Source organism: Hyaena hyaena, unplaced genomic scaffold (genome assembly GCF_003009895.1).
Source record: "Hyaena hyaena isolate Hyena2069 unplaced genomic scaffold, ASM300989v1 scaffold_345, whole genome shotgun sequence".
Lineage (NCBI taxonomy): Eukaryota > Metazoa > Chordata > Mammalia > Carnivora > Hyaenidae > Hyaena > Hyaena hyaena.
The window spans coordinates 716,303-740,001 of NW_024080976.1; the positions used below are offsets into that span (position 1 = coordinate 716,303).

At 53.0% G+C, this 23,699-nt stretch overlaps 1 protein-coding gene across 1 annotated transcript in view; it reads left to right on the forward strand.

Moving 5' to 3' along the window:
• The window catches only part of WDR62 (WD repeat domain 62), a 45,858-nt gene extending 26,139 nt beyond the window's left edge, over nucleotides 1–19,719 (forward strand). Inside the window, exons 12-32 of the mRNA XM_039249621.1 lie at nucleotides 890–981; nucleotides 3,010–3,135; nucleotides 5,702–5,769; nucleotides 5,851–5,972; nucleotides 6,895–6,970; nucleotides 7,686–7,797; nucleotides 7,892–7,955; nucleotides 9,030–9,155; nucleotides 10,233–10,366; nucleotides 12,085–12,137; nucleotides 13,999–14,217; nucleotides 15,577–15,704; nucleotides 15,999–16,102; nucleotides 16,455–16,565; nucleotides 16,865–16,999; nucleotides 17,270–17,381; nucleotides 17,492–17,624; nucleotides 17,706–17,766; nucleotides 17,930–18,583; nucleotides 19,111–19,268; nucleotides 19,377–19,719. Coding sequence (XP_039105552.1) covers nucleotides 890–981; nucleotides 3,010–3,135; nucleotides 5,702–5,769; nucleotides 5,851–5,972; nucleotides 6,895–6,970; nucleotides 7,686–7,797; nucleotides 7,892–7,955; nucleotides 9,030–9,155; nucleotides 10,233–10,366; nucleotides 12,085–12,137; nucleotides 13,999–14,217; nucleotides 15,577–15,704; nucleotides 15,999–16,102; nucleotides 16,455–16,565; nucleotides 16,865–16,999; nucleotides 17,270–17,381; nucleotides 17,492–17,624; nucleotides 17,706–17,766; nucleotides 17,930–18,583; nucleotides 19,111–19,268; nucleotides 19,377–19,634 — 3,046 coding nt within the window. The 3' untranslated portion in view covers nucleotides 19,635–19,719. The remainder of the gene's footprint in view (nucleotides 1–889; nucleotides 982–3,009; nucleotides 3,136–5,701; nucleotides 5,770–5,850; nucleotides 5,973–6,894; nucleotides 6,971–7,685; nucleotides 7,798–7,891; nucleotides 7,956–9,029; nucleotides 9,156–10,232; nucleotides 10,367–12,084; nucleotides 12,138–13,998; nucleotides 14,218–15,576; nucleotides 15,705–15,998; nucleotides 16,103–16,454; nucleotides 16,566–16,864; nucleotides 17,000–17,269; nucleotides 17,382–17,491; nucleotides 17,625–17,705; nucleotides 17,767–17,929; nucleotides 18,584–19,110; nucleotides 19,269–19,376) is intronic.
• Nucleotides 19,720–23,699: the final 3,980 nt, after the last annotated feature.

Below are 23,699 nucleotides of genomic sequence, written 5' to 3' on the forward strand. Positions count from 1 at the left end.
CGGGAGTGCCGTCTCTTATATCATCCTAGGGGGCGTGTTGTTTGATTTCATTTGGAGAGAACGAGGAAAGTTCAGATTTTTTTTTTAATTAAAAAAAAAAAATTTTTTTAACATTTATTTATTTTTGAGACAGAGACAGAGTAAGAGCTGGGGAGGGTCAGAGAGAGAGGGAGGCACAGAATCTGAAACAGGCTCCAGGCTCTGAGCTGTCAGCACAGAGCCCGACGTGGGGCTCAAACCCACAGACCACGAGATCATGACCTGCGCCGAAGTCGGCCGCTTAACCGACTGAGCCACCCAGGCGCCCTGAAAGTTCAGATTTAAGAGTCTCTATAAATGTCTCATAGGCCGTGTCCTTTTTTAAAAAAAATTTTTTAATGTTTATTTCTGAGAGAGAGAGAGAGAGCATGAGCAGGAGAGGGTCAGAGAGAGAGGGAGATAAGAATCTGAAACAGGCTCCAGGCTCTGAGCTGGCAGTCAGCACAGAGCCTGATGCGGGGCTCGAACCCACAAACCGTGAGATCATGACCTGAGCCGAAGTCAGACACTTAACCGACTGAGCCATCCAGACGCCCCTCATAGGCCGTGTCCTGAGTATGACCCCTGGCCCCTGCCCCACCCCCCGAATCACCTCTGATACAGCCCTGCCCTAACTCCTGTTCCCCAGGGGACTGTCCTAGCCCTGGCCCATGGAGCCATAAGGGTCTGGATGCTGCTTCAGTGGTCCAGGCTTGGCACTGCTGCCTTAAAGATAACAGGTTTCTAGAGAAGAATGGTTGGGCATCTCTAGACTTGTTGGCCGGGCTGGGAGTTCCCTACGTTGCTGAACACCTAGAACTGAGGGATGGGGGCTCCGGGCAGGGTACAGTGGACAGTATATGTCTCCCAGGATCCACGAGCTACACTTCATGGACGAGCTGGTCAAGGTGGAGGCCCATGATGCTGAGGTGCTGTGCCTGGAGTACTCCAAGCCTGAGACAGGTAAATCTATGGAGGGGGGCAGGGGGAAGGCAGGAGAGCAGCGTCCCCTGGCCAAACCACAGAAATGAATAGCTGATATTTGGTGGGGCTGTGAGTGACAGCTGCAAGTCCTGTGTGTAGTAAGTGCCCCCATCACTGGGCCCTGAGACCAGGGTAGCCGGGACTCTAGAATGCAAGACTCTGGCAGGCAAGACTGGGCTTGACTTGCTTACCCTGGTCCCCAGTGCCCTGAACAGCCTTCAGGTCAAAGAGGTGAGTGTTGAATGAGAGAAAGTATTAATGAACTGATCCTCTGCCAGAGAGGAGACAGGAGCAATTATATATCACAGATCAGCCATATTATTTTGAAAAAGTTCAATGCCTACAGAAAAATTGCAGGAGTATTAGAATGAGTACCTGTGTTCTCTTCACCCAGATTCCTCAGGGTTTTTTTCTCTTAAATTCTGTCTGACCCTATGACTGTATATATGACTTCACCTGTTTCCCCATCTCCATTTTTGTCTCCGTGTTTGTGCATGCATGTGTACCTACGCACACGGTCATAAAATACTAGCACGTACGTTTTTTTTCTTTGGCTGACCTGTTTGAGAGTAAGTTGAAGGCATGACCTTTCACTCTTCGATGTGTCTGTGAGCATTTCTTAGGAAAGAGGACGTCCATTTACATGACCATGTGCACTTACCAAATATGGAGGTTTTGGGGCCCCTGGGTGGCTCAGTCAGTTAAGCATCCAACTCTTGATTTCGGCTCAGATCATGATGTCATGGTTCATAAGTTCAAGCCCCACATCAGGCCTTGTGCTGACAGCATGGAGCCTGCTTGGGATTCTCTCTCTCTCTTGCTCTCTCTCTGCCCCTCCCCTGTTCATGCTCTCTCACTGTCTAAAAATAAATAAACTTTAAAAGAAAATGAGGAGGTTTCACTTTATACGGTTCTGTCATCCCCTCCATGTCCTTATTCACCGTGTGCCGGCTGCCCCAGTATTGTCCTTCACAGCACCTTTGTTTTTCCAGTCCAGGTTCACAAGTGAGTTTTCATAGCTCTTCTGTCACCTTTTTTTCTGGAATGTTTCCACAACCTTACTTTGTCTTCATGATTTGACTTTCTGCAGAGTATAGGCCATTTTATAGAATTTCCTTCAATTTGGGTTTGTCTGTTTCCCTCACGATTTGATTCCGCTGATACATATTTGGCAGGAATAGAACGTAGGTGGAGTTTGTTTCCTCGCACCCTCTAATCCCACCAGTTTTTGTTTTTTCTTTTTTCTTTTCTCTTCTTTTCTTTTCTTTTTTTTTAAGTTTACTTATTTTGAAAGAGAGCCCAAGGGAGCAAACAGGGCAGGGGCAGAGAGAGAGAACCCCAAGTGGGTTCCCGACATGGGACTCGAAGTCAGGAACCATGAGATCATGACCCGAGCCGAAGTCAGACGCTTTACTGACTGAGCCACCCAGGTGGCCCCCACCAGTTTTTCTTCAAATCTCTCTTCATTCAGTACATGCTTCACAAGCTGCTCTCTGCCTCAAGTACGTGTTAGTCCTCAGACATGCGAAGGGAACCAGGGTCACCACTGTCTGTGGGGGCCAGCACGGAAGGCCCACCGGCAGAAGTATAGCAGCGGGTCGTCAGTAGGGCCTGGATGAGCCCCGGGTAGCCGGAGTTCCGAGAGTGAGGGAGCAGTGTTCTGGGGAGGCTTAGAGGTCGACAGGGCTTCCCACGACACCCAGAGAGTTGGCCTCGGCAGGAAGGAGAGCTGGGCTCTGCTGGGATGTCTGCTCTGGGCACAGGTGACACAGCGTCGATGAGTACATCAAGATTCATCCCACTGAACCGGGCACGGGATGTGAAATGCCAGGGTTTGCGGGCTCTGGGGAAAGACCACAGAGCTGGGGGAATGGCCCCTTGCTGGCTTTGGGGCCAGTTGGCTGCAGTTGCAGAACCAAAGACCCCTTCTTCAAGGCCTGGAAAACTCAGTCACATTGTTTTCTGGGAGGCCACCTGAGAACCCAGTGCCACCCTGTCCACTTACAGGGCTGACCTTGCTGGCCTCAGCCAGTCGGGACCGACTGATCCATGTGCTGAACGTGGAGAAGAACTACAACCTGGAGCAGACCCTGGACGACCACTCCTCCTCCATCACAGCCATCAAGTTTGCTGGTGAGTCCTTTCCTTCCTGTTCCGCCCGCCTTGGTTGGTGCACCTCTTTGGCTGCACGTAACAGGAAGACTCTCTTCAGCTGAAACAAAAAAGGGAAAAGCAAGCTCTGGATTTGGGCCCAGCTGGATCCAAAGGTTGATTTATTCTTTTTTTTTCTTTTTTTTTTTTTTAAATCATCATGACCCCTCTGTCAGCTACACCTTTCTGTGGTGGGCAGCATCTTGGGTGTCACAGTGCCACTTGAAGGAGATTTCCCCTCTTCCTACCAATTTTGGCAGAAATTGGGAGCCGAATTCCCTTGTGCCAGCTTGAGTCACCTGCCCTTTTCAGAACAGTTATTGGTGCTAGGGCGTTTGGGTGTTTTCTTGGGCCAGGTCTGACTCATGTGCCCTCAGCCCACACCTGCCTCCACCCCTGATCCAGAAGGACTGGCATAGGTGAATGCTGTTCCCCAAAAGGAAATCAGGGTGCCAATCCTGTGAGAGGGCAGCAGGATGGGCACTGGGACCTTCGCAGAAAAATAGGTGACTGGAGAGGTTGCTGGGAGCTAATTCTGTGCTGGGGGGTCCTTGCACTGCAGTTAGTCCTTCCCTCACCCCTTTTACAGCTAGAGTCACACAGCAGTAGGTGCAGGCTCAGGACCTTGCCATGGGCTGCCCTCCACAAAGTCCATACTCAGCCAGGAAATTGGAGGGATTCCCTTTAGACTCCAAAGCTGCAGTATGGAGGTTTGGCCCTAAGGGATCCTAGGGGAGGGGAGGCAAGTCCTGTGGGATTTAACTGATCAGAACCCAAGAGCATATTCAGAACTATACTCCGGAAAAATCTACTCATGGAGAGAATACATCTATATAGTCATTCTGAGTTCTTGACTATGAAGTTTTTTTTTTTTTTTTTAACATATAACTTTGTGACTGAGAATGTATTAATGTCCCTTGGTCCTCCCCACTTCCTTTCCTACTTCTGTGTAGCGAGAACAAGTTAACAGTGGACAAAAACAAGTCAACAATGTTTGCTGTGTCTTGATGAAGACAACCAAATCTGATCAGCTAAAACTTTGAGACATCTTTAAAAACCTGCTCATTCCATGGGATAGAGTTAATTAGAATAAATCAGTAAGTCTAGCAGGTTAGCCAGCAGTGATACCAACTTTCACGAATGGTCTAGATCCAAAAGAGGTGATGACTGGCCAAGGGGTGGCCCAGGAGTTGGTCCTTAAGGCCATCTGCTGAAAGGTGTGGGCTTTTGTTAGAACCTCAGCCAATCTGAGAGGATGCAAGGCCTAACCCCAGCTCCTGGGTGCCCTGCCCTGGCTGAGCTGTGCTCAAAACATTGATACTTTTCAGTATAAACTGGGCTCCAGCCAGTTGAAACCTGACTGAAACCGAAGGGAATCAGTTCTTTCTGAAAAATATGCAAACAAATGAATACAATACGGAGTTTACAGAATAGTACAATGAACTTCCACATCAAGGTTCTTAATCAGTACGTCTGAACTAGTACAGACACACCCATTGTTTATAACCAGTGACTTGTGTCCTAATAGTGCTAGGTCCTTGGACTCCCCACCCCAGGTGAAGAAGCAGAACATTACCAGTAACTTGCAGGCCTCTCAGCACTCCCCTCCCCCCCTTACACTCCCTCCCCCACACAGGGCTCACTCCCTTCTGTGAGCCAGTGACTCCTGCTCATCTTAACTTGTGCATCAGGCCTGAGCCCTTTCTAATATCCTGCAGTGAAGCAGTAGATCTGTGCTTACCAAGGCTCTAAATGTTTTATGTCTGCCCTGTCTTTATACTATCACCACAACTCTAAGGTATTTGTGCTATTATCCTAATTCTGTAAAGAAAGAAGAAAAGCAAGGCTATCTGTGGTGCTTATCAGGTGGCAGCCACTGTTGCACAGGCTTCACACAACTCCATGGGGCAGGGGCTGTCATAGGCCCATTGTACTGACAGGAAACTGAGGCGTGAAGAGGAAGCCAGAGTTCAGAGCACAGTGTTGAGCCAGAGGCTGCCTGGGTCTAATCCTGCCCCTGTCCTGACTCTCTGTGCCCTGGGACAAGGACTGTGTGACTGTAAGCCCCTGGGTTCACATCTGTACGGTGGAGTGGCTAGTGAGCCGTCAGGAGGGGAGGTGCATATGGCATGGGGCCCGGCCTGAACTACATGTGGGTGTTCTGAGTGTTTGTGATGGTATGAGCCTCCCCACCCTCTGCCTGTCTCCACTTGCTCCCTGCTTTGGTCCCACCTCCACACCACTGCCCAAGTCACCTTTCCCAATCCCAAATCAGACGTGGTGCCCCTTCTGTGTCTCTGACCTGTTTCCCTGTCTGCCCTTGCTCTGCAGAGGGCTGCCATACCACTGCTCCACCTGCACCCCCTCATACAGCTCACATCTTAGAGTCCTGCCTGCACCCAGCACCCACTCCCCTCCTCCTCCGGGAATTCCTCCCTGACCCCCGGCAGAGTTCCCTTGCAGTGAGTTCCTTGGCTAGGATCCCTGGCCCCAGTCAGCCTCAGCACTGGCCCAGCCTTGCCTAACGCACCACCTCCTTCTCCTCCAGGCAATAGAGACATCCAGATGATCAGCTGTGGGGCTGACAAGAGCATCTACTTTCGCAGTGCCCAGCGGGTAGAGTGGGTTGGCCTCCTTGGGGGCTGGGGTGGGAAACTTGTCAGGGGTGTCCTCTGAAGGCCCTGCCTGCCCTGCCAGGCCTCAGATGGACTACACTTTGTCCGTACCCACCATGTGGCAGAGAAGACCACCTTGTATGACATGGACATTGACATCACCCAAAAGTACGTGGCTGTGGCCTGCCAGGACCGCAATGTGAGGTGAGGGGCTGCCCCGGGCTCTTAGCCTAGCTGGTTTCTGAGTGGGGCCTGTGTGAGACTGAGCCGGTTCTGTCTGCTCATAAGCTGCCTGCTCTCTTCCCCTCCTCATCTGGTCCCTAAGGAGCTGGGTTGCGTAGAGGGACCCACGAGTGGGTAGAGGGACCCACGAGTGTTTCTTAGGAACTGGGCTCATCCAGACCCAGCCTCCAGGTCAGCAGAGGGTTCTTGCTGGCTCTTCAGAAGCCATGTGTGGGGTGACTAGGAGGTGCTGATGTGATTCATAAATTCATTCATTCACCTACATTCCCTGAACACCTGTCTGGGAGGGATAGTGCGGGAGACACAGCAGTGAGCAGGGCAGCCCCAGGCCCTGCCTTCATGGAGCTCGCAGTCCAAGGCAGGAGAGGCAGACAGCTCACTAGACAGTGACAGTAGGGAGTGGTCAGGGCTAGGAAAGCCCAGTGGATTTGGGGGCTCCTGGAGAGACCCTTGATCCTAGCTAGGGATCAAGCAGGGCTTGATGGAAGGAACATCTGAACTGAGACTGGGAAGGATATGGAGTGAGCCAGGGGAGGGGAGAGAGGGTGTGCAGAGGGGAGAGCATGTGCAAAAAGGTTCTCCACCTCTTTCATCTGCTCATTCAGATTGAGTGCCAGGCATTCCACTTGCTCTGTAGTGAAGAAGACAAATGTTAACAGACATTAACTCAGTGGATAACCCAATACATAACTTCCCTGACCTCAGCCTGAGAGGACATCTCATTCTCTGAGATGGTATTTCAGTCCAGGCATTGGATGGGAGATAAGAGGTGGCAAGGGGCCTCCAGGAGAGAGGAAGATGGTGGGTAAGGCTGGAACCAGAATGCAAGAGGGGGCAAGTGGGCAGGGCCACCGTTGGCCACATTATGCCCCCACTTCCCCAGAGTCTACAACACCGTGAATGGGAAGCAGAAGAAGTGCTACAAGGGCTCCCAGGGTGACGAGGGGTCCCTGCTAAAGGTGAGTAGCTGCGGCCCCTGGCGTGAAAACCACACACATTCCCCCTCATGGGCCACCTGAGACATGTGTCATCCTGGGTACCTGATCAAAGGACCATAGGCTGGCCAGCACCCACTCCGGCCTAGCTGGCCAGGGTTGCCTGGGAACTGGGGCTGTCACAGACTATTTTACCTTTATTTACTGAGCCCTTTCCCCAAGCAGGGACAGGTAAGTGGTTTCTGTTTTGAGTGGCCACAGTGTGGTGGGAACAAAGATCTGGGCTCCCTCATCAGGCTTGCTCCCTGCTGGGGGGACCTTCTCAGAGCCTCTGGAGTAAGAGGGGTTGTTTAGAGTTCATGCTTTAAGGTCATAGTTGGCAGCTCTGCCTCAGACTATGACCTGGACTGGAGTTTTCTCCTCTGGAGCCTGTCTCATCGCCTGTAAAATGCAGCTAGAAAGAGCCCCTATCATAAGGTTATTTTCTGGAAGAAATCAGTTCACACATGTAGAGTGCTTAGCGCAGAGCCTAGGTGCTAATTTTTTCACCCGTGAAATGGGGTCAGGAGTTCCTATCCTAAGCAGGGTGTGTGTCCTGAGGGCACCCGGGATGAGTCAGCTTGCCAGACATCTGGCACAAGAGGGTCCTCTGTCAGCGGAGGCTGTGACGTTTGACCCAGGCCTTGCCATAGGGAAGAAGCAGGCAGCCCAACTGTCCTGTGGGTCCTCTTCTCGGCAGGTCCACGTGGACCCCTCTGGCACCTTCCTGGCCACCAGCTGCTCTGACAAAAGCATCTCAGTGATTGACTTTTACTCGGGCGAGTGCATCGCCAAGATGTTCGGCCATTCAGGTGGGTGTGCCTCCCTACATGGGACACCTCCCCACGCGCCCCACATAGTCTTGTGACTCAGAAGCCACATGGGCCTTCTCTGCTCTGCTTTCAGAAATCATTACTGGCATGAAGTTCACCTACGACTGCCGTCACTTGATCACAGTATCGGGAGACAGGTGGGAAAGGCCTCGAGCTTGGCCCTGGCTGGCATTCCCCTGGGAGTGGGCAGGACCTGCGCCGTGGGGAGTGCAGGGCTCACACAGCGGGAGCCCCGTGCTCCCAGCCTGCCTGTGCAGAGTTCCGCTGAGGGTTCCAGCTTACTGCTCTCTCCTTTGACAGTATGTACCTTGATGTCACACCCAGCCCTGAGTTCAAATCCCAGATCTGCCACTTAATTTACTCGTGACCTTGAGCAGGTCATTTCCCATCTTAAGCCTCACTTTGCTCCACCAACTACCTCGAAAAATTGTGCAGTGAGAATCAAATGTGATACAATAGCTAAAACGTGAAAGGAGCCTAAGTGTCCATCAACGGACGAATGGACAAGAAGATGTGGTTTATCTATACGATGGAACACTACATGGCAATGAGAAAGAATGAAATCTGGCCATGTGTAGCAACATGGATGGACCTTGAGGGTGTTATGCTGAGAGAAATAAGACAGGCAGAGAAAGACAAATAACATATGTTTGCACGTAAAGGAGGATTAGGAGGAACTTGACGGAGGAACAAGGGGGAGAAGAAGGGGGGAAATGGTGGGGGAAAGGGAGAGAGGCAAACCATGAGAGACTCTTGAATGCTGAGAACAAACTGAGGACTGATGGGTGGGGGGGGGAGGGGGGATGGGCATGGAGGAGGACACTTGGGATGAGCACTGGGTGTTATGTGGAAACTAATTTGACAATAAACTATTTGTAAAAAAAAACAAATGTGATATAAACTCCTTAGCTTGTGGTTGGTGGCCAAGGAAGTCCCCTTTGTCACTCCCTTTGGTTTATTACAGTCCTCCAGCCCCCTTCCTTGAGTCTTGAGGTCTTCAGAGCAGATCCTGGTTTGCTGGGATGGTCTGGACCCCGCTCAGGGGGTAGACCTGCATGGTTTGGAGACCCTGCACTAAGCCAATGGGGTGTGGTTTCTGGAAGGGACCCAGGAATGGGGTCTTGGGTATAATGACCTAGGTGGCTCCAGGGTCAGATGGCTTCTGTATTCACTGTTCCCTCTCCTTCCACATCTCTCTTAGGCCTCTGCAGCTGTGTGTTCATCTGGCACCTGGGCCCAGAGATCACTAACTGTATGAAGCAGCACTTACTGGAGATCAACCACCGGGAGCAGCAGCAGCAGAACATGAGGGATGGGAAGTGGAGAAGCCAGCCCAGGTCCTGGCAGCGATCCAGCCGCCCCCACTTGTCTGTCTACTAGAGGAATGTCTTTCTGCCCTGGGCCCCATGAGGAGTGAGGCTGAAGACACAGCCATGGCCAGCACAGCCGTAGGCCCTGCCCTTTCTGCACCTGTGGTCTAGCTGGGGAGACAGACTTTGAATAGAAATTGATGTTAGTACATATGAGGAGGGCTTGAAATGGAAGAGTGGAGTGCCTGGAGAGCCTGTGAGCACTGGAAGTGGGGGAAGCTTGGGGGACTTTGGGGACGAGAGGAGGCAGAGGAGGCCCCTGACCCAGTGTACAGTAGGGAGGGACTTAGTCGGGGAAGGCTCCAGTGGAATTGAAGTGTCTTCTTATTCCTTAAAGCCTTCATGTTGCAAGACCAGTTTTATTTGGAGTGAATTCATGTTCTAACTTTTGTTTAGGGGTTTTAGTTTGGAGGTCTCGGTTGAGTGGCAGATTTTGAGGTTTATCCTCTCTACTGCCTCTAGAGCTGTCCTTGTCTTTCTCTGTCTTGAGGCTTTGCCATTGCCTCCCATAGGGACCAGGCCTTAACATGAACTTCCTGTTCTGCAGTGGTATTGGAGGTATTGCAGACCTAGGTACCAAGCGAATGAGCAGTTCCCTTTGGCTCCTGGTTTTGAGGCTTACACCCTGTCCTGGGTCCCTTCCGGTGCCTACCTCATGTCATATGTGTTTCAGGCTCCTGTACTCCAAAGGAGACGAAACCTCATTGCTACCCCCCTCCCCCCACATACACACATCCCAGAAGAGAACCCAGCAGCTTAGTACTCAAGCCCCACTATCTGCTTTGCTCTCCGTCCCATCACTGTGGCCCTGAGTTTGTCTTACTTTTTGAGCCCAGCCTATGTTATATCTCATTTATTGTGGTGATGTTTCCAGCAGAGTGGGTGCGGCAGGTGAGACCTTCCAGGACCATCTTAACTAGAAGTCAGTAATGAGTTCATATGGAAGCTAGCACAGGGCCCAGCCCGAGGCAGATCCCTGTCCCTCCCACCACCACCCCCCCTTTTACCTATTTCTCCCCTTGCCGCCCTCATTCCTGACTTCAGGCAGGAGACCTATGCATCTGTGCCCAGCGAGATTTGCTCCTTAAGCCCCGGAGAGCAGACAGAGGATGAGCTGGAGGAAGAGTGTGAACCTGAAGAGCTGCTGAAGACACCATCCAAAGAGAGCTTGGACCCAGGTTTGGAAAGGGGCCCTATTTTGAACTTGCAGTGCAGGGATCATTGCTGGGTTTCGCCCACTGCTTGGTTTTCAGGGCCTGGAGGTGAAGGTCAATGATCCTATTAGTCAATACTCTCATGGTGTAATAGCGACCAGACTCTCATTGCCTTCAGCTGGGAAGATAACTGGTTCACAGACTTGAAAATTAGAGTATTGGCTTCGGGCAGCAGCTGGATCCCAATAGTCAGGTGATGTTAAAAAGAGATTTTTCTCATCTTTTGGCTCTGCTTTTCTGTGTTGGCTTTGCCCTCAGGCACACTCTGCCTCACCTGAGGGCAAAGATTCCCTCAGTAGCTGTAGGTGATAAAACTCTATAGAGAAGAGAGCATCTCTTTCCCAGTAGCTGAAGCAAAATCCCGGGTCATGAGTCATATTTCTGGTGTGAGTCATGGTGCCCTTCTGAGCCGGTTGCTGTGATTGGCCAGGCCTGAGTCATGTGGTCTTCCCTGAGAGCTGAGGCTTGACTCAGCTCCACTGGAACCACCAGACCAAAGAGGGTGGGGGGGTGGGGGCATAGGGGTGTTCCAGGGGAAAAACGGTGCTCTTGACCAAAGGACATCAGATTCTGTTGTTCAGGCAAAAGGAGAATTGTAGCTCAGTGACTACATAGCAGGCTGGTCTTTCTCTAGATTTCTGCCCTTCCAGATATCACTTTGGCTCAGACCCTCATGGTTGCAAGATGGCTGCTTAAGTTGCATCACAGGCCTTGTTGCGTATGGCAGCCTCCTCCAATCTCCTTTGGAGAAGAAACTTGCCCAGAAGCCCCTGGGAGGCTTCTCTCAGGTCACATTGGCCATGGTAGCTCCAGCTAAGAGAGACTGGGTGCTTTCAGTGTGGGGCCGGGGCCTCTGCCAGCAGGGGAGAGCAGGCAGCGGCAGACTAGACAGCTGACTGGTGGGCAACAGTAATGTAAGCATTCAGCCTTGGAAAAAAGTCAGAGTAAGTGAATTTTCTTTGTTGCCACCCTCACATCCCAATCCCATATCCTCTCCAGGGTGGCCATTTTTTCTGGTTTGGTATGAATTCTTATAGGCTCTTCCTGAACGTTAATGTACGCAGCCATCAGAACACGTCATGTTTATGGACATAAATTGTATTCTACTGCAGACACCATTCCGTATCTTTTCCCCTCTCAAAATTATTGTATCAACCTGTATGTTGGTGGACACAAAACAGGCCTCACTGTTTTAAACAGCAGGATAGTAGGATATTTTAAGGTATTCGCCTCTGGATGGACGTTTAGGGTTTAGACTGCACGCCATTGCGAGTGATGCCATTCTGACGGCTCCAAGGCCTACTGCTTGGGCATGTGTGGGAATGCTTCTCTAGGACAGAGGCAAGGCTGGCACTGCTGGGCCCTGGAGGTAGTGCATTTTTTATTTTAAAAGAGAACCCCAAAGGCCCTTCAAATCCAGCAGTCAGTATTAAGCCCTTCATTCTCCCACACTTTTGCCAATACTTGATACTATGAAGCTTTTTAGTTTGAGTTAGTCGTGGGTAAAACATTATATCCCATTATGTAAATTTGCATTTTTCTGACCGTTAAATTTGGGCATCTTTTGGTATGTCTGTGTTTCTTATAATGTGTCCTTAGAGAATTGTCTGTTTTTATGTATGTTGCCTGTTTGTTTGTTGGGTTATTTATTCTCTTTTCATGGATTCCATGTCTCTCTCCAGACCCTCGGTGTCTGCTGACCAATGGCAAGCTGCCACTCTGGGCAAAGCGGCTGGTGAGTCTGCCCGGAGACTGGGATGCCTGGGGCTGACAAAGTAGGGGCGCCCTCCTTCGTGCTCTTCTTTCTTCTGGGAGACATTTCCCTTTCTGGGCCTCTTCTCTCTCTGGAGAACCCTATCATCCCTCCAGCCTCGGCTTAGGCAGCCCTTCATTCCTGTAACATACATAGTGAGCACCTACCCTGTGCCAGGCTTGCTCTGAGCGTTAGGTACAGCAGTGAGCAAGCAGACAACATGTCTGCCTGCATGTGCTCATTTTCTAGTGTGGAAGATGGACAGTATCCACATTAAACAGGGAAGTTATATAGTATTTTGGGAGCTGATAAGTCCTATGGAAGGAGAAAAGAGAGAATCTCAGGAAAATAACAAGTGTTGGGGGAAAGGCACAATAATTTTAGCATAAAGAGAAAAGGCCTCACTCAGAAGATGCTATTTGAACAGAGTGAAGCAAGGGAGAAATGCAGATCCTGGGAAAGAATGTTCCAGGCAGAGAGAACAGTATGCAGGACAAAGGCCATGAGGCAGGATTGTGCTTCGCATGTTCAAGGAAGTATAGGGAGGCCCAGCTGCCTGGGTTGAGGGTGAATGGAGGGCAGTGTGGGGAGGGCCTGAGAGAGATAATGGGGGCCAGATGGTGTGATGCTGTGTGGGCTGCGGTGCGATCCCTAAATACTCTTTATTGTCCTCCCCGATTATCCCCCGCAACCCCCCCCCCCCCCCCCCCCCCCCCCCCCCCCCGCCCAGGCGCTGAGTGAGATGGAGACAAGGGAGGGCTCTGACCTAGTGCAGATGTGAACCTGAGGGCCAACCAGGGGACCAGGGAGGAGGCTGTTGGGATAATCCAGACAGGGGAGGTTGGAGACTGGACCAGGGGGAAGAAACAGTTGGATTCTAGATGGATATTGAAGGCAGAATCAAATGACTGGGTGTGAGAGAAAGAAAGGGACCAAAGTGATTGAATGACTGATTGTTTCCTGGGGGGAGGGGCAGGCTAGGAGCTGGTAGGTTAGAACCAGGCAGCAGAATCCTACACTCTAGGTTGGACGGTTTATTTCAGGAATAATGTCAGTCCTCAGATGACAGCTTGTTAGCTCCTCTGGGAAGTCCTCCCTGCCTACCCCTCCGCTGCAGACCAGGTATCTCAAGGCCCCAGGCTTCCCCTTATCAGTGAATATTACAAGTGGAATTATATTCAACAAATAGCACACTTATTCTCTACAGGCTCTCAGTCTTTTATACGTATTATCTCATTTAGTCCCCGTTGAGGTATAGAAGCTCTTCATCTCACTGTTTCACAGATGGAGAAACTGAGGCCCAGAGGTTAAGTAACTTATCCAGGGTTACACAGCTAGGAATTAGAGGACATGGGCAGGCTGGCCCCAGAGCCTGAGTTCTCAAACACCCACCCTCCACTGTCTCTCAAGCTATAATCTTGTTCGGAGGCAGTGCTGGGCATGACTAGGGTGGGAGAAATGGCCACATTGTGGATGTGTTCAGATGGCAGAGCTGACAGAATTTGCTGAGGAAATACAATGTTGTGGGGGCCCCTGGGTGGCTCAGTCGGTTAAGTGTCCAGCTCTTGATTTCAGCTTAGGTCATGATCTCGTGGTTCATGGCTTCGAGCCCCACTTCAGACTCTGTGCTGACAGCTAGCTCAGAGCCTGGAGCCTGCTTCAGATTCTGTGTCTCCCTCTCTCTGTCCCTCCCTGCTCGTGCTCTGTGTCTCTCTCTCAAAAATAAAAATAAAACATAAAAAAAAAAGCGAAGAGACTGGATGGGGTCCTTGCAGTGTCCCTGGCTCCCATTGGAGTTGGTGCACTCTTGGCTAGCTGCCTGACCATCCCCTGTCACCCTCAGCTAGGAGACGACGATGTGGCAGATGGCTCAGCCTTCCATGCCAAGCGCAGCTACAAACCACATGGCCGCTGGGCGGAGCGGGCTGACCAGGAGCCCCTCAAGACCATCCTGGATGCCCGGGACCTGGATTGCTACTTTACCCCCATGAAGCCTGAGAGCCTAGAGGACTCTATTCTGGATACAGTGGAGCCCCAGAGCCTGGTGGGCCTGCTGAGTGAGGTACAGACTGCCACAGCCCGGCCCACAGGCCCTGCACCATGTCTGCCCACCCAGGGCTTGGGGCCTCAGCATTCACATTTTGAAAATAAGGCTGAATATCCCTCTCTAGGGGTGCGAGATGATTACATGACCTGGTGGAAGGCAAGAGGGTGAAGCCCTGGGCCTGGTGCAAATGAGACTTTCCAGGGCAGACCAGGAGTCTGGGAGGTGGGTCACTTAGGGGTTAATAGCTTGGGCCCAAGAGCAGGCTTGTGCCTAGCTGGGGAGCATTTGAGCAGGTAGAGGCCTGGCCCTACCCCTTCGTGGCTGTGTGATAACTTGCCTCAAGCCTTGCTTATCTGGGCTTCTGCTTTCAAAAAAGAAATGGTCGTTACAAAAAGATAACTGGGGTACCTGGCTGGCTCAGTCAGTAGAGCTTGCGCTGTTAATCTTGGGGTTGTGAGTGTAGAGATTACTCTACACTGGGTGTAGAGATTACTTAAAAATAAAACCTTAAAAAAAAAAAAAAAAGACTGATAAAAAAAATGGTCATAAAAAGAAAGCTCTCAGGGGCGCCTGGGTGGCTTAGTCGGTTAAGCGTCCGACTTTCGCTTAGGTCATGATCTCGCAGTTCGTGGGTTCGGGCCCCGCGTCGGGCTCTGTGCTGACTGCCAGCTCAGAGCCTGGAGCCTGTTTCAGTCTGTGAATCCCCCTCTCTCTCTGACCCTCCCCTGCTCACGCTCTCTCTCTCTCTCTCTCTCTCCTAGAAATAAATAAAACATTAAAAAAAAAAAAAAAGAAAGAAAGCTCTCAGAAGGCTCTGATAGGAATCCAGTGCTAAGAATAGGGCCTGGGCCCTCAGAAGTGCTTGAAGCAACTTCAGCTCTTGTTCTCTTATCTTCCAAACAAAATTACTTTTTATTCTGTTGTATAAACTTTCTTTTCTGTTGTGGCACCATACACATACAGTTGTGAGTACAGATTGTAGGTATGAAAACCCAGGCCAAAATGCAGCGTATTTTCTACCTCCTAGAAGATCCCCCCTTGTGCCCCTCCTGATCAGTAACCCCCCACCTCACCCCAGACAACCAGCCTTCTGACCTCTCACCAAGGATTAGTTTGCCTGTTCTTGAACTCCATATAGAGAGAGTGTTAGAGGGTTGGAGCCATATCGATTCCTTAACTGTAAAGGGGCTGATGATCATACAGGAGGAGCATAGGATGAACTCAAGGTGAGCACAGAACTCGGCCCAGGCCCTGGCTCACAATCAGCATCCGGCAGTGGGGGCTGCCATCATGACCGACATCTTTGCTATTCTAGCTGGTGTTGGCCGAACACCCGTGGCTGCTTGCAATGGCTGTGCTCTCTTCACCCCGCAGTCGGAGAGTACCCAGGAGGATGGCTGTGGGCATCCCTCCTTCCTGCCCCTACAGAGGGAGTCCTCTGAGGACAGCGAGCTCATCGTCTACTCCCTGGAGGCGGAGGTGACAGTCACAGGGACAGACAGGTGAGTGTCCTTTGCACCAGGGGAAGCCTTATAGGCCGACCAGGTGGCAGGCATGCCCTGGAGGAACTGCGCCCTGCCCTCCCAGTGGGCCTGTGGACAGAGCTGTAAGGTCCGGGGGGCACAGGAGCCTGGCCCTGCAGCCTCAGCTTCCCTGGGTCCATGCAGAGGTGCAGGGAGGCTTTGCAGAGAAGAGGGGAAGAGGCGGTGCTCCCAGTGGAAGCAGGGCGCAGATGCGTAGGGGTTCGAGGTGGGCCGCCGTCTACTAACTAGTGTGTGTTCACTCGTTTGCCGCAGTGAGTACTGCACGAAGAGCCCCGAGCGGGGGCTGGGGGAGCAGCAAGGAGACTCCTACCTCAGGGTCTCCTCCGTCGGCTCCAAGGATCAGAGCCCACCTGAGGGTGAGTGGGGGCCGGCAGAGACCCTGCAGTAGTCTGTCTGTCCGGCCAGGCCCCTTTCTGGGTATCTGTGGTGACCTTGACTCAGTCTCCCTGAAGCTCAGTGTCTGTCACAGAGACAGACATTGTCCCTGCTGGTACCTGAGGATTCTGGAACCCAGCTGCTCGCTGGCAGGAGCCCAGCTCTACCCCTTCCTCAAAGTGTAAATTTGCTGGTCCTTACAAATAGAGGGCGGGTATTATCACCCCCATCGCTCAAATGGGAAAACTGAAGCCCTGGGAGCCTGAGCCACTCACCTGACTCACCCAGCATGGGCCTGGCTTTGGGCTCCTGACTCCTGCTCTGCTTCTCCAGACTCAGGGGAGTCAGAGGCCGACTTGGAGTGCAGCTTTGCCACCATCCATTCCTCCCCTCCACGGCCAGCCTCAGACCCTCGGTTTGACATGATGCTGCCCCCCACACCGGGTAAGCAGGGGCCAGTTGTGGGGTGGACAGCGCATGGGCCTCACTCGGGGACAGTCCTGATACATAACCACTCTCTCCACATCAGCCTGCACTTGGTGCCCACTAAGCATCAGTGTCCTTGTCCAGGAGACAGAGCCATTAGCCTCTCCTTGACCTAGTAGCAGCAGGGTGTATGACGGGCGAGTCCAGCTTTCTCCATTGTTAAGTGTCTGGCGTCTTTGTCTGGGCGTCTGCCGTGACTCATGGTGTTGACAGTTCTCTCCTGCCCGCCCCCTCGCCTCCCCTTCGCCTCTCCCCAGGATGCCCAGGGACCGCAGAAGAGCTGTCCCAGCCCGAGGTGCCAGGCATAGCCAACAGCTCCCTGCCCCAGACCCCTGAGCAGGAGAAGTTCCTCCGCCAGCACTTCGAGACGCTCACAGATGCTCACCCTGAGGGTAGGGCGGTGCCTGGGTGGCTGTCCAGCACTGGGCACAGCGTGGGTGTCATGGGCGGGGCCTCCACAGCTGGTGAGGGGGCAGAAGGGCTTGCATTTTATCTTCAAGACAGAACCGCGCAGGCTCTTCTCCCAGCTGCATTTGCTCCCGAGGCGTGTGTGGTCAACTGAAGGCATTTCTGAGGGTCTACCTGCTGGTCTGCGGGTCTTTCTGGGCCCGGGGCTGGGTAGCTGGAGGGATTCTGAGGGCTCCCCTGGCATCTTCCCCTAGAGCTCTTCCATGGATCCCTGAGAGACTTGGAGGCCTCTGAGACTGAGGACTTCTTTAATCCTCGGCTAAGCATCTCAGCCCAGTTCCTCTCCCGCCTCCAGAAGACATCCAGGTAGGAGCTGGTGAACCCCCACCCCACCTTCAGCTCTATCCCTCACGGTGGGTCCGTGTCCCCTGAAGGACCCCCAGGACAGCCACAACCACCTGGTCTCTTTCCCACAGGTTCACCCACACCTTCCCTCCCCGGCTGCCCCAGCACCTTGTGAAGTCCCCAGAGGTCAAACTCACAGACCGCCAGCCCAGAGCAGAGCCCCTGAGAGCAGGGGCTGGCTACACCTCCCCAGGCAGGACCGACGTGAGTACTGGGGTCCCTTCCCCAGGGCTTGGGGCTGGGAGTCCGGAGGCCCTTGTCCTCCCCTCATGGCTGTGCTTGCAGGTCCTCCCTGAGAAAAAGCCTGAGGAGCCCCATGAGACCCTAGAGGCCTGGTGCCTACTGAGTGAGTGCCCCTATTTACAGATAAACAAGCCTGGATGCCCCTCTGAACCACAGGGCAGCGGGGATGGGCACGGTCTACTCAGACCCTGAAGCAACTTGGGGTGGGCCCCTGTATATCAGCTCTACAGGAGGGTGTGAGAGTGAGCCAGCTGCTTCCTTTTCAGCCCCCTGCCTCACAGGCCTGGCGCCCTGTGCCCCCTCCTCCTCAGTGCTGCCCACTGACGGGAAGCCTCCGACGCCCACAGCCCTGCCTACTCCAGGCCTGGCTCAGGGTGTCCACAGTCCCTCCATCTGCTCCTACATGGAGGCCACTGCCAGCTCTTGTGCCAAGATGTCACAACGCATCTCCCTCGAGGACAGTGAGGACCCTGTGCTGGCTGAGCTGGCCAGGCCCCTCCGCAGGCCCTCATCCGTTGGGGAGCTGGCGTCCCTGGGCCAGGAGCCCCAGGCCATCCCCACCACAGCAGCACTCAGTTCTAACAGCGAGGGCCGAGAACCTGTCCTGCCCTCCTGGGGCAACCATGAGGCCCGGGCCAGCCTGAAGCTGACCCTGTCAAGCATCTGTGACAGGCTCTTGCTACCCCCTACCCCGATGGAACCTGTTCCCACCCAGCCCGGTGTCACCGTCACGACAGCCACCTTCTCAGCCTCTAGCCCCGTGGATGCGAGTACCCTGAGGCTCCACAATCCCACCTTTCTCCCAAGGCTCCTGGCCTCTGAGCCCCTCAACACCCCTGCCAACCACAATAGCACCCCACTTCCAGAGGCCAGGCCTGGGGTCCCTGGCAGCATCACCTCCCTCCTGGCGCCGACCCCTGGTAAGTACCACTTTTGGGACAAGGGATTGTCCCCCAAGCTCAGCCCATGTACCAGGTGGCTTAGCTCCAAAGGTGGGCACCAGACCCAGCCACAGGGCTGTGCCATTCATTCATTTACTTAAATATTTAGTGAGCACTTCATATGTGTTGGGCTTTGTTCTAGACCCTGGGCACATGGGGCCTGGTGGTCAGCAAGACTGTGAAGAATTGACACGTTAACTGGGCAGACTAAATGTAAAAGAAAATGTTAAGTGTATCACAAAGTGGTGTGTGCTAAGGACAGAAATAAGGGAAAGGGTTGGGGGGGGGGCACGATGCAGGCAGTGGTTATGTTTAAAGCAGGATAATGAGAAAAGGCTTCAAGGAGAGGGGGGCATTTGAGCAGAGTCCTGCAGGAGGGGAGGGAAGGGAGCCTGAGGGACTGAGGGAGGTGTTCCAGGCAGAGGGACAAGAATTGGGATCAGCCCAGCCACCCCAGCCTCTCAGACCAACTGGAAAGAGAAGATGTCTGTCTCCTCTACCCCCAGATGCACTCAGTCTGGCCCAGGGCAACCTTGGACACTGGGAGGAGTCTGGGGTGCCAGCCAGGGTCCTACCCTCAGCTCCCCTTGAACTGAGCACTGTGAGCACCATTGTGCACAGACTGCAGACTGCCTTCCGGGAAGCCCTGGACCTTTACAACGTGGTGAGCCAAGACCCAGGGTCAGGGGAGAAGGCGCGGTGAGGGGGCCGGGGTGTGGACTGCCTGGGCTTGGGGCTTGAGAACCCCTGACAAGGTTGGTACCCCTTGCAGATGGTCTCCAGTGACCAGGTGAGCACGGAGCAGCAGCAAGCACGGACTGAGCTGGCCTCCACCTTTCTTTGGATCCATAGCCAGTTAGACGCCAATGACTGGCTGGTTGGAACTGACATGGCCCAGGCCCAGCCCAGCCCACGGTCCCCCTCCCCACCTACATTGTGCCCCCTGGCCAGCCCAGACTTGCATGCCCTGCTGGAACACTACTCAGAGCTGCTGGTGCAGGCCGTGCGGAGGAAGGCACGGGGGGACTGAGGCTCAGGAGCCCCCTCTCCACTACAGCCCTGCTGCTTCTGAAGAAATAGGTATTTTAAGCAAATAAACTGACAGTTTAGAGGAACGGTTCCTGGTGTGTCTCTGGGTGCATCCACAATGCCCCCTTCAGGTGGATGTGGGGAAAGAGGGCAGGCTGGAAACCAGCCAGGGAACATGGGCGGATAAACTTTGAAAGGGATGAAATTTGTTTCTTTTGGTTTTGTTTTGTTTTTTTCTTGAATAGTTTGTTGTCAAGTTGGTTTCTGTATAACACCCATTGCTCATCCCAATAAGTGCCCTCCTCCATGCCCATCACCCCCCTTCCCCTCTCCCCCACCCCCATCAGCCCTCAGTTTGTTCCCAGCATGCAGAAGTCTCATGGTTTGCCTCCCTCTCCCCAACTATTTTTCCCCTTCTTCTCCCCCATGGTCCTCTGTTAAGTTCCTCCTAATCCTCCTATACGTGCAAACATATGGTATATGTCCTTCTCAGCCTGACTTAATTCACTCAGCATAACACCCTCAAGATCCATCCATGTTGCTACACATGGCCAGATTTCATTATTTCTCATTGCCATGTAGTATTCCATTGTATAAATATACCCCATCTTCTTGATCCATTTGTCCGTTGATGGACACAGGCTCTTTCCATGTTTTAGCTATTGTTGAGAGTGCTGCTATGAACATTGGGGTACATGTGCCCCTATGTATCAGCACTTCTGTGGAAGGGATGAAATTTGTACGTAGCAGATGTTGGCCACCCAGCATCGTAGCCTCATCTGCTCTTCCTCTTCCTGTCTCACCTGGGGAACATCAGCCCCAGTGCCCTCCCTGCCTTATTCCAGGACTCCATCAATAGGACCAACATTCCCAAGAAATTTGGGAACTGCAATAATGATGATCCCAGGACCTGGGTCCATATTGCCTCCCTAGCCCGCTGAGCTGCTGTGGGGTCTGTTGTGCTTGCCCAGTGAGGCCCAGCTATTCCCCACGGAGCCACCAGCCTTTCCTCCCTGCCCCCTACTGGTACACAGGAACCCACTGGAGCCGCTGCCATCACTGTGTGCCAGACCATGGTTCCTGGTACACACACTGCCATACCACTGGTTCATGGCCCTTAGGCCAAGCCCAGCTGGATCCCGTGAGGTCCAGGCTTTTGTCCCCAACTGCAGCAGGAGAAATTGAACAGCAGGCTCACTCACTGGACACCAGGACAGCATGGCCAGGCCATCTAGCAGCAGGGACAAGTAGTTCTTTCCCCAGCAGGAGGACTGAATCCAGGCTCATCCCATGAGCTCCCAGCTCTGGTACCAGCCTCCCCAAGAAGCGGGCATCTAGCCATGTGGCATGTCTGCCAAGAAGGCCACTCTTGTGACCACAAAATCCCCCGCTGTCCCAACTCTATAAAAAGGAAGCCAGCAGGGGCAGGGCCCTCTAAAGCACAGCCCCACCATGTGGCTTATGTGGCCTGAACCACCACTTACCTGAGTTCCTCTCTGCTCTGTCTGGTGGTCATGGCCCACTAGAAACAAGCTCAGAGAGAGCCACTCTTGCCCAGGATTTCAGAGCTGAGACTCCAACCTAGGCTTCCCTAGTGGCAAGGTGTCCATCATAAGGACATGGCCCTGTACTGTCTCCATAAACACTGACACACATCAGAACCAACGGTGCAATTCAAAAAAACGCCTGCTGATGGGGCACCTGAGTGGCTTAGTCGGTTAAGCGTCCGACTTTCGCTTAGGTCATGATCTCGCGGTTCGTGGGTTCCAGCCCCGCGTCCGGCTCTGTGCTGACTGCCAGCTCAGAGCCTGGAGCCTGCTTCAGTCTGTGACTCCCTCTCTCTCTGACTCTCCCCTGCTCACGCTGTGTCTCTCTCTCTCTCTCCTAGAAATAAATAAAACATTAAAAATTTTTTAAAAAACAAAAAAAGCCTGCCGGGTACCTGTATCTGTCCTACCTGCAAGGGGTAGTGTGAGGAGCAAGACAAGACAAGCAAAGCATTTGCCCTCACAGCATTAGCCTTTTCGAGAGAAAAACCAGAATTAAAACGATGTCACCATGCTGGCTGATGGGTCAGGGAAGGCTTTTCTGAGGTGACATTTGAGCTGAGGCTTGAGAGAAAGCACAGGTCGTGTGGGCATCTTGGGAAGGTATCCAGGCCGACAAAACAGCCAATGCAAATGCCCCATGGGGGGATGAAGTGTATGTGGAAGGAGTGGAGTGAGCCAAGAGAGGAGATGGAGGAAGAACGGGGTTCCAAGGGGCAGGCTCTTGTTGTTTCTCGACATTTAAATCCAAGAAATATTCACAATACAATTTCCCCCCTTAAATAAGATGGCTGAGCTTGGTATTTGAGGAGATGTCCGGTGTTATTTATTTCTCAAAGCTCCCTCTCCCTGGGGAGAGGGAGGGAGGCAAACCATGAGAGACTCCTGAATGCTGAGAACAAACTGAGGACTGATGGGAGTGGGGGGAAGCGAGGGGAGGTGATGGGCATGGAGGAGGGCACTTGTGGGGATGGATGAGCACTGGGTGTTAAATGGAAACCAACTTGACAATAAACTATTTAAAAAAAGAAAAAAAAAGCTCCCTCTCCCTGCCCCAGGGAGCCCAAGAGGTCCAGGACTCAGGTGGGCTGCACCTCTGACAGGGGGCTCCCTGACCTGCCCAGCCTCACAGGTTACAGGCCACTGGGGACCCACCGTCCTTGCCCCTGCCTCGCTTGGTCACGGTCACCTAAGATCCCTGATGCAAGGCTTGGCATCCAGGCCCCCAGACATCCAGAGGACTGTCTTGAGCCTTGTCCCTCATGGAATGTACCCCTCCTACCCTGTATCGTAATTAATAAGCCTTCAACTCCCAAGTAGCAAACTGCCAGCTTATGGGGTCCCGAACTGCAGGGACATTTGTTACTCTTGATTATGTTCCTGCTCCATTACCCCCTGAGTCTTGAGTTGCACCCTCCAGCTTAGGCCCTCGTAGCTGCAACATGGCTGCCGTGCCAGCGCTCAGCAGTAGACCTACCCAGCTAGGAACAAAGGCGTGGAGGAAGGCAGCCGCCAGGCCAGCGTAGTGAGAACAGTGCCAAGCCTTCCTAGACACCTCCCCTTTCAGAGCGATTGCAGGCAAGAGGCATCGAGGTTGCTTTCATTTGCTTGGACCAGCTCTCTCTCCTGTCCTGGGCATGCAGCTGCTCAAACAAAACTGTGTTCTCTCAGCACAGCAGGAGGGTGGGCCGGAGGGAGGACCCAGTGCGTCTGCCACTCTCCACTTCCTATTCAGCCCTGGAAGGGCCAGACTTTCTCTCCTCGACACGACTGGTGAAGAAACCAGTGCTGATGAATGTGTGTGAGTGTGGTTTGTGGACTGACAGGGTCCCAGGAGGAAAAGGACAGCATGCTCACGTGGAATAGTTCAGGAAGTATAGTGAAGGGATCATTTGCAAAGAAGCGGGCAGGGAACAGGGAAATCCTAGGGCAGGTACAGTACCCTGGGCTGGCACCACAGGTGAGCTGTTCCTCCCACCCTGGCCTTGAGGCACAAGGGAGGCAAGTGGAACCCAGAAGAGTCAATACTGGAGAGAGGGCCGCCCTAGGGGAGCTGTGTCCCTGGCAACTGCATAGGGAGAGAGTTGGAGGAATCCCTTCCCCCATCTGTGGGGCTCCCCATTGTCAAAATCCTACTGGGAGCCAGGGGGGACAGGAGACCAGATGATGCGGCCCACCCAGGCCAGCCTCTAGGGACACAGAGCAGGGAGGAAAGGGGAAGAAAGGGCCAGGAGGCACATAAAGACACCCGGCCCTGGATTTCTTCCCTAATGTTTTCAATAACACAGGAACCAGCTGCCCCGAAACATGCTGTTGGGCATGGAGAACTGGGCACCTGAAAAGAGACAAAATGGCTCCACCTAACCATTTGTCAGCTCATTTCCTGAGTGCAACTTGCACCCTGCACTCCACGCTGGACAGATCCCGGATACCAGGCTGCCAGGCCCGTGCCAGACACAGCAGTCATGGCTGCAGGAAATCCAACAATGGTGAGAAGGAGACACTGAAGACTCCATTTT